Here is a 9945-nt window from a genome sequence, read left to right on the forward strand (position 1 = left end):
ACCTCCCCTCCATAATGGCATCCGCCATAAAAACGGCCCCTGCGTTTGGCACAAGTGTAGACGCCGCTTCCAGAGCAATGAATTTATTCGGTTCAATACCAGTGACGACGGCCTTCCCAAGCTCCACCCTTCGCCTCTTTCTCGATGTCGACTCCTCTCCATTAGACTACTCGTCTACAAGATGGTAGATAGGCCGGGAAGAGATCTCATCCCGCACAGCAACACTCTGAAGGGGAATCCCTCGTTGATAGAGCTTGAGTACAACCTCCGCGAGCGGACTCAACCAAAGTAAATTGCATCCCTGCCGATGCGATAGCCTGGCGAAACGCCGGCACTGGAGCCTTCTTCTTGGAAACCCGTCGACCTGGCACCAAAAGGAGGTCGTATCAATGAGCAATGGCGAACAACAGAAAGCTGAAGCAAAAATAACACTTACTAGACGGGACTTTCGATCCAAATCGCTTGTAGAAAACCACCCAATCACAAATCCCACTATGTGAGGCAGCACGCGAGCCACCCAATCTTCAATGTCGAGGACAGGGGTGGGTGCACGCCTTTCAGCTGAAAAACAAAGAGACCGCAAATGAGCCAAAAATGAAAGGACGAAAAAAGACAACGAGCGTATGGCAAACACTTACGATTATGCTTCCACTGCTCGGGGAACCCAGTCGGGTCCACCACCAAGTGCTCGGTCTTGATAAAAAAGTACTTATGCCAGAACTTCCGATTCGTCCTGTCATCCATTCCGACTATCAGCCCTCTGGTCCCGCGATGGCGTAGGTGTATCATGGTACCTCTATAAAAACTTGGTGAAAATAAGTGCAGCAAGTGACGAACATCAACCTCACAATCAGCCAATTTCGCGTACTTCGTCAGCATCAGAAAAGCTTTATACAAATAAGGAGCAAAAGAAGAGGAAGAGTATAACCGATCAAGAACGGGTAAACATAGAAGGCATAATACCCAGGTCGATGGACCTCCACGATGTCGCCACCAGTCGAAATTAACTCGACGTGGATGGAAGCGATATTTGGATCGAAGCTCAGCTATATGAGACAGACTAGTCTCGGAGATCACCTGAGCGGGAGCAGGCTCCTTTAGAAAATCATTTCTGGACAAAGGATTTCTGGGAACTATCTCCTCCACGGTAGAAAAGCTCTCATCATCTTCAACCATAAATTCCTCACCACCGGGAGAAGGAGCCACCGATAATGGAGTGGAATCGAAAACTTCATCATGAATGCGAAGAGTTTGTGACATGTTTCGACAATGAAATGTGTTCTACCAAACCCAAAGAAGAAGATAACAACAAGGTAAGGAGGAGAGAAATGGAATTCGAAAAGCGAAACCAAGAGCAGAAACTAGCAAAGGAGATCAAAGAAGAACAGTGTTCATGCAAGAAAAAGGATGGTGAAAACTTCTGAAAAATGAAACTCCCATCTATTTATAAGGCTGGGTGGCGCGAGAATTGAAGCAAAGGATTGTAAATGGCACCAAAACCAAAGCGGCAGGCACATAGACGCTGTCTCGGGAAGATGCGTAATGATGATGCACGTGGCTATGACGTCACCCCATGGTAGCCACACCAATCACGACTTCACTAGTTGCGTCGTTCTCTTCACCTCGGTCGACCCGACTTATTCAACACAACCAAATTCCTCCGAAACGGAGGAAAATCAGGTTCGCTTATTAAGGGCGTGCAGGACCACGACCTCAACAAGCGGAGAGACTAACTGTATTGGTCTAAATTTGGCGACTTGGCCGTAATGGATAAGCGAGACCAAGGACGGGGTCGACCACGATGTAATAGCTGAAAGCTGCTCTCGAGAAGGCTGATGCCAATGACGGCCAGCTGAGATGAAGAAATAACTGTAGCATAGGTTCAGATATGGACACAAGGAATATTCCTTTGGATATTCCTTATTTTGTACTTTTTAAGGTTTTTGGAAAATATCTCTTATAAATAGGAAGAGATAGAGAACAAAAAAGGGGATCTTCACTCTATGAGAAAAAACACATTGTAAAAGGTTGACCTGAGAGAATATACAAAAGTTATCTTGTTCAATGATTACCTTGTTCAAGCATACGTTTTTGATTCTTTATTCACAAGATCCAAAGATTTCTCAACCCTCTTTATTCCTCCTCTTTCCACGCTGCTGTCAGGGAAAAGAGCCATCCAAATTTTACGGTAATTGGGTGGTAGATTCCTTTTTGTTGTATTCGTTGCCTTTATCTATATTTATTGCACATTTACGTTATTGCATTCATGTGCATTTAGTCAGCACGAACACACTGATTGACGCCTTTTGTCTTACTGACTTCACTTCGTACCAGATTTTATTATTCTTAACTAGATTCACCCTTCATCTCATCATTAATCGATTTAACTAAAAGGCTTAATACTTTTTGGTCAAACAGTTTCAAATTGAATTTTATTTCAAACCGTAATATAATGAAACGTAATAGTACGTTACAAGAATTCAAATATGAAACGTAACACAAGTAATTGAATTATATAAAGTTCAACGGAAGACCTAAATGCATAATCATATTGTAAAAAATAAAATAAAAAGGAGCAGTCTCATTTCCGATTAGATCAACAAACGTGAAAAAGAAATAAATAGAAACTATAGTTATAGGCTTATAGCAGACAGGGAATTTAGCTAGGCGATGAAAACAGTGGCAGGGGTATCCTGGTGGGAGGCTGGGAGCTATATAAGTAGACAAATAGTAAAAGAACAATGTAGGATTTCTAGTGACAACCCCGAGGATATATGTTCATGTGATTGCTGCACAATTATATTCTTTTGCGCACTGATTAATTATCTTTTGGATATATATATATATATATATATATATATATATATATATATATATACTTTATCATGTTAACCTCATGAATTCCTTTCATCACCTGACATTTTTAACAAAAAATAGTCCATTTAATAGTAAATTATCTCTCACACTCATTAATTAGTATTATCTCCTAAAACATAGGTTACTTTTTGTTGTATTAAACAGTGAAATTTGTTCCTTCGCCGGCAGCCTATGTTTGTCCGTGACCAACAAACTCACCAGAAAAGGTCGTCCATTTCAACTCCGAGACAAAAGAACCCTCGCTGGACTTTGCTGACCTGTCATGCATATTGGACCCATAAGTGTTGAAAGAGCAGACACGATGACGTAATATGGGCCCACATGTTCCCTCTTCCGCAGACCATAACTCCGACAAAAAAATATTACAAAGTCGATGCACGGCAATTGTATCGTCCAAGTCCATGCCTAAAATTACCATAGATTTTTATTAGTGTGGCTTCCACGTGTACATTCTTACGTGGAAAGTGACGTGGGTAGAAATAAGGCCTTCCCTTCACTATAAATAGGTTCCCACTTACAGGTACCAAACCACACACTTAAAATTAACAATCTCTGAGAATTAAGTGCTTTATATCTTCTCTTCCACTTTCAGTTCTCTCTTTTCTATTTTTCATACACAATATATTATGGCTGTTGATTCTGGTCTTTCATCTCCTCTTGGCCCTCCGGCATGCGAGAAAGACGCTAAGGCTCTTCAGTTCATTGAGGAGATGACTAAAAACACTGATTCAGTACAAGCTAAAGTGTTGGCTGAAATACTAAGCCGAAATGCCAATACTGAGTACCTCCAAAGATTCAAAGTTGGTGGTGCTACTGACCGAGACACGTTCAAGTCGAAGGTTCCCGTTGTCACGTACGAGGATCTTAAACCTGATATTGATCGGGTCGCTAATGGCGATCGTTCTCCAATCTTCTCGTCTCTTCCTATTTCAGAGTTCCTTACCAGGTCAGATTTCCTTTAAGGCAAATAGAAGTCACTGTATCTTAATGGTACATATATATATTTGTTCTAAGTAGTAGCAGTGCCTAGTACTTTCTTTATTTTCTTTGATGCAAATTTCTTTTCTAGTTTACTGCTAATATGTTGTATTTAATATCATATTGAAATGTTCTTTTGGTTTTATTTATAGTTCGGGGACGTCTGCTGGAGAGAGAAAGCTGATGCCCACAATTGCAGATGAGCTAGAACGCAGACAGAAATTGTACAGTCTTCTCCAACCCGTGATGAATCTGTAAGTGATCTATCCAAGGTTATTGCTATGTTATAACATGCATGACATCTTTACTTTATAAAATTTCTAATTTCTATATGGAATATAGTTGGTAATCCAACGATTTTCAAATTAACCCCCATTAAAACAAAAATATTAATTGCTGAAATTAACATTAGCCTTACTTTTTGATATGGAGAAAAAAATTGAAAATTTGTAATCAGGATTAATGTTGGATTTTCTTGGACTCATGTTAAACAGGTATGTGCCTGGTCTAGACAAGGGGAAGGGATTATACTTTCTGTTTATAAAGGCAGAAACGAAGACTCCTGGTGGCCTTGTTGCACGTCCAGTCCTGACTAGTTACTACAAGAGTGAACAATTCAAGACTAGGCCATACGACCCTTCCAATGTCTACACAAGCCCTAACGAGGCTATCCTCTGTGTAGATTCTTTCCAAAGCATGTACACTCAAATGCTTTGTGGCCTTCTAATGAGAGAAGAAGTTCTCCGAGTAGGCGCTGTTTTCGCTTCAGGCCTACTTCGTGCCATCCGTTTTCTTCAACTCAATTGGCAGCAATTAGCTCATGATATTGCAACAGGAACCCTAAACCCTAAAGTTTCAGACGTTTCTATCAGAAATTGCATGTCCAAAATACTCAAACCAAATCCTGAACTTGCTGAGTTTGTTACTAAAGAATGTGAAGGCGACAATTGGGAAGGAATCATTACTAGAATTTGGCCAAACACAAAGTACTTGGATGTCATAGTCACAGGTGCAATGGCTCAATATATTCCTACACTTGATTATTATAGTGGGGGTCTACCAAAGGCTTGTACAATGTATGCATCGTCCGAATGTTATTTTGGTCTCAATTTAAAACCAATGTGCAAGCCTTCTGAAGTTTGTTACACTATCATGCCAAATATGGGCTACTTCGAATTCATCCCACATGACCCAGCCAACCCGGTACAAATCTCTCGTGATTCACCCCCTCATCCCGTGGACCTGGCTGACGTAGAATTGGGAAAAGAATACGAGCTCGTGATCACAACTTATGCTGGATTGTGTCGTTACCGAGTTGGTGACATACTCCAGGTTACCGGGTTTCACAACTCGGCACCTCAGTTCAAGTTTGTTAGGAGAAAAAATGTGTTGTTGAGCATTGACTCGGACAAAACTGATGAGTCTGAATTGCAAAAGGCTATTGAAAATGCAACAGCACTTTTGCGCCCATATGATACTAATTTGGTTGAGTACACGAGTTTTGCTGATACAAAGACAATTCCGGGGCACTACGTGATTTACTGGGAATTACTAGTAAAGGACCCAACCAACCCACCGAGTGAGGAGGTGTTGAACCAGTGCTGCTTGGCTATGGAAGAATCATTGAACTCAGTGTATAGACAGTGTCGCGTTGCGGACAATTCAATTGGACCTCTTGAGATTAAAGTGGTGAAAAATGGGACATTTGAAGAACTGATGGATTATGCAATTTCGAGGGGTGCATCAATTAATCAGTATAAGGCTCCAAGATGTGTCAATTTTACTCCTATTGTGGAACTTCTTGATTCCAGGGTGGTTTCTGTGCACTTCAGCCCAGCTGCTCCTCACTGGACCCCAGAACGACGACGTTAGATGATATCAAGTCAAGTAGTCTCGGTGTGTAATAAACATGGCAAAAGCCAGAAAGATCCGGTTAGCTACTAACCAAAATGCTCGGACAGTGAACCAAAAAGAATATTTGCCTTCGGCTCTGTCCTCATCACTTTAATTTACCTTTTCTGTATCTCCTGTTGGTGTTACGTTGAACGTTCAAAGTTGATTATGGTCTTTGTTTATGTAAAGAGTCGTTAAGTGTATGTAATTAAACTATGAATGCTTTGGTTGTTGTGATTTGAATTACGCGACAGATGCATGCGTTCCTTTCTTTTTTCTTTTATGGCTTAGTAATAATGGTCCATGAAAAAGACGTAGCAATATTTGTGTTACAGCAGCTCTTTGCTTCTTTCCTTGTTATGCTTTCCTTTTTACGTGCATGGATTTTATGCACCTGGTGTATATTCTCTTCCGCTTCTTTCTTCTTTAATTTCTCCCTTTTTGTGACCAAAAAAAAAGTTAGTATCAAGCTTTACTAGTCTTCAATTTCAAATAGTCAGTCCAAGATTAATTGAAATATCTTCTTAAATTAGTTTGGAGGTTAGCTAGTGAAAGATGAGTTAATTTAATTGATGCTTAAATCATGTTCGCTTATATATATTCTAGGCTTTTGGCAGTACATCACGAAACATTTAGTTTATGGATGCCTCTACTTGTATGAATTCCAGTATAATTTTATACTGGCAACACTACGTCAGCACCACGTAGAGCGGTTTCACTTTTTGTATACGTACATGGTTGCACTATGATGCACTTCAAATTCAATTATTTGGAATTCCTCATTAATTACTAGGGTAATATTTACTTTAGTGAGAGAGATAAATTCAATTATTTAGAATTCCTCATGATCATTACTATTTACTTTTTGTTCATTTCTTTTTCTTGTGTTCCATTTCTTTTCCCTTCAAAGGGAATGAAATTCAGTCAAAAAGAGAGGCGGCCAGTAATAATGTTGAAAATTATGAGTCAACTCAGAAATCGGAGATCTGAGCATAGTCGATTGATGATTTTACCGCTTTAAGCAGATTTAATGGAGTAGTTTTTAACTTTTTAAGTTATTTGAAATCGCGTCATAAAGTGTTCTTCCTGGATGCATGCATGATTAAATAAGAAATTTGCACCTCAACAGCATAGTTTACTATTTTTGGTACATTATATTAGTCTTCCGACTTTTCCCTATTCATGCTTGCCTTTAATAGTGTTATACCTTCCAAATTGACCACCTGAATTTTCCAATAGGACTTATTCTTTACGGTACTGACAGATGACATATATACTGTCAAGGATGTATAAAAACTTAAAACAAACTTAATTTTAATCACTTTGAGACAAACCGCCAACTTTCTTTTTTCTTTCAGAATAATTATTAATCTATTAATAATCTATGAATCTATTAATCTATATCTATATATCTATCTATATTTACTTAAAAGAAAGAAAGTCAGCCATGGGATTTTGCCATTTGTCAGGTGCATAGAATGCCATGTGGCATTTTTTAGGACAAATTAGTTATTTTAGGTTAAAGTAGTTTCTCTTTTTAAATTTTTAAGTTGAAAATACTTAATTAGCTATTTTATATTTTAAAGAATAAGTAGTTTCTACTATTTTATTGGAAAAGTGAATCCCACGCCATTTGTTAGTTTAGGTTAAATTACTAAACTGAATCCCACGCCATGTGTTATTTTATTTGAATTTAAAAACAATTCATAGGTATATCATTAAACTATTCAATTATTACATTAACTTACCAGTAGTTTCTACGCCTATTTGCCCTAGAAAGAGGAATTGGGAATTCAGCTCTTCAGACCCACGCCCTTCCTTCGCCTATTTGCCCTAGAAATAGCAATCCTACAAATTCGGCTTTTATCCCACGATCTCTCACCACGATTTCAACTCCTCGCCCGCGCATTCCTCTTTCCGACATTTTCAGTAACATGATTTCACAGTTTTCTCAATTCAGTTTTCTACTTTTACAATATATACTTCTATTCTTTCTCCCTCCTCTGCATATCAAACAGCAATTGTCAACTACAAGAGGTGATGTATGATTTGTATTTCATAAACAATCTTTATTACAATTGAGATTGTATATAGATTTCTTGATAGATTTTTCTGTGAAGTTTGTTGACGACATAACTCCTATAGCAACTGTTGTTTACCAATCTTAGGATTATACCACAGATTCTTGCTGATGATTTTTTGGAGAATCGTCAGCAAAAAGTCAATTATTTCACATGATATGTTGCTTCATATGTGTTTCTATAAGTAGCTTCATATGTGTTTCTATAAGCATTTTGTTGTAGTTTGTACTAATATTTATGAATACCTCTGTCTATATTCAGGACTTAATGGCGGCTCAAGTAAATTTCGTTAGCGAAATTAACAGCAAGTCAATGAATTGGAAATTAAAGGTTCGTGTTGTCAGGCTTTGGGAAAATCCGGATCGCGACAGACCTGATACGCCTTTTTCTATTGAGATTATTGTGATGGATGAAAAGGTATTGATTTAAACTGAACGATTACTTTCTATTTGCATTCTTTACATATGAATAAATATATTACAGTCATATACAAAATAATTTAGTCATTTTAACTAATTGACTATTTTTTTTAGGGCGACCGCATTCACGCAAGTATTGGCAGGTTCAATCAACAAATTAAGGAAATGGGTTTGTACATCATGAAGAATTTCGTGGTTTGTCCAAATAATATGAAACTGAAGACCAAAGACCACAAGTTTAAGTTGATGTTCACGCATAAGACCACTGTTGAGGAAATACATGATCCACATTTCAACATGTGCATCTTCAAATTTAAAACATATGACCAGCTATCAAATCCTCAGGAATTTGACAATACGGAGCTATTCGGTAATTAAATTACTCTCATTTTTTCCAGTTTCATTTTACTTTTAGTTATTTGTTATATGAACTAAGTGAGAAATAATTCAATATAACTAAACATGGCAGTAAGTAGTAGCTAAATAATAATTTCCCTATTGCTACAGTCTATAAATAGGACTACTTGATAAATCAGTGAAATTTCAAGTTTTCAAAGTAGGTTGATGTTGTTGATACCGGAGAGAGTTCACAGAGAGAAGTTTGCCAACTATGTCTTACTCTCACATGTGCATGAGTTAATCGTTCTATTTTGTATAGACTTAGTAGAAATAAAATGGCTATCCTATTGCCTTTCAAATAGACTCAGTCGTAAATGAACAACAACTATAATTAGTAAGAGAAAATATTAATTAATAAACACATTAAATAGAAAGGTAAACCTAACTTTCACTTAAGTTGTTATGTATAGCTGAAAGGTAACTACTTACTTTTGTGTAACTAATAAAAGTAATTGTAAAATTGAGGTGTCCTCCTTCGAAAATGACCATCTGATTTTTGTCAATCGTGGATACAATTTTTCGGTTTCAGTTAATATTCTTTAATCTCTTTTCTGTCTTATATGTTTGGTTTACCCATTGCTATATCTTAAGTAGATCATGAAATTAAATAATTCTTTAACGATCTTCATTTATATTGTCTATACTGATTACTAATTTTGAACAAATTTCAATGTTATTGTAGATGTTATTGGCGAAATTGTGAGCTATGAAGACGTACAATCTATCAAACAAGATGATAGCATCCGTATGTTCATGAACATTGAGATACAAAATTATGAGTAAGCTCGCCACAATTTATTAAACTAACTAAATATTTCAATAATTCTTTAATTTGATTCCTATGCTTAACCTTATAATAATTGTAGGAGCAATACTATTTCTGCAACTCTTTGGGGAGACTTTGTCGAACAGATCAAGCTGTATTTGAATGGATCCAATGATAAGCCTGTTGTCATCGTCATGCAATTGATTAGAGCACATCGATATCGAGGTTATTAAATTGTCTACTTACATTACAATATAATGTCTTTATACAATTAGTAAAATCTTAAAAATTACTTTTATGTGTATAGAACAATATTCGGTGAGGAACACTTGGCACGCGTCGAAGCTTTGGATCAATTCAAATCTTCCTCAAGTTGTTAACTTTTGCTCCAGGTCTATAAGTTATACTTAATTAAAGGATATTTCAAATCAATTTTTAGTGTTAATAATTCTTAATATATCTCAACTTAAAAATAAAATAGAATGGTTTCTGTGCGTGGAGAAAGCTCACAAAGAATTACTCAAATTTCATC

General features: G+C 37.2%; 2 protein-coding genes across 2 annotated transcripts; both read left to right on the plus strand.

The window, feature by feature from the left end:
* On the plus strand, positions 3414–6024 carry LOC109234407 (probable indole-3-acetic acid-amido synthetase GH3.1). The gene is made up of 3 exons (XM_019400389.1): positions 3414–3823; positions 4008–4109; positions 4350–6024. The coding sequence occupies exons 1-3, from the start codon at positions 3504–3506 to the stop codon at positions 5725–5727; spliced, it is 1800 nt and encodes a 599-aa protein (XP_019255934.1). The 5' UTR covers positions 3414–3503; the 3' UTR covers positions 5728–6024.
* On the plus strand, positions 8097–9646 carry LOC109234839. The gene is made up of 4 exons (XM_019400888.1): positions 8097–8246; positions 8363–8618; positions 9330–9426; positions 9514–9646. Exons 1-4 carry the CDS (start codon positions 8097–8099, stop codon positions 9644–9646), a joined length of 636 nt encoding a protein of 211 aa, XP_019256433.1.

This window comes from Nicotiana attenuata, chromosome 11 (assembly GCF_001879085.1).
Source record: "Nicotiana attenuata strain UT chromosome 11, NIATTr2, whole genome shotgun sequence".
In the NCBI taxonomy this organism is placed as follows: domain Eukaryota; kingdom Viridiplantae; phylum Streptophyta; class Magnoliopsida; order Solanales; family Solanaceae; genus Nicotiana; species Nicotiana attenuata.

Bases quoted from the DNA above. Each gene is read 5' to 3' on its own strand.
- LOC109234407 (XM_019400389.1), top strand. From the start codon at position 3,504: ATGGCTGTTGATTCTGGTCTTTCATCTCCTCTTGGCCCTCCGGCATGC. The intron at 3,824-4,007 runs GTCAGATTTCCT...TTTTATTTATAG, and splicing joins ATTTCAGAGTTCCTTACCAG to TTCGGGGACGTCTGCTGGAG. The intron at 4,110-4,349 runs GTAAGTGATCTA...CATGTTAAACAG, and splicing joins CTCCAACCCGTGATGAATCT to GTATGTGCCTGGTCTAGACA.
- LOC109234839 (XM_019400888.1), top strand. From the start codon at position 8,097: ATGGCGGCTCAAGTAAATTTCGTTAGCGAAATTAACAGCAAGTCAATG. The intron at 8,247-8,362 runs GTATTGATTTAA...TATTTTTTTTAG, and splicing joins TTATTGTGATGGATGAAAAG to GGCGACCGCATTCACGCAAG. The intron at 9,427-9,513 runs GTAAGCTCGCCA...TAATAATTGTAG, and splicing joins ATTGAGATACAAAATTATGA to GAGCAATACTATTTCTGCAA.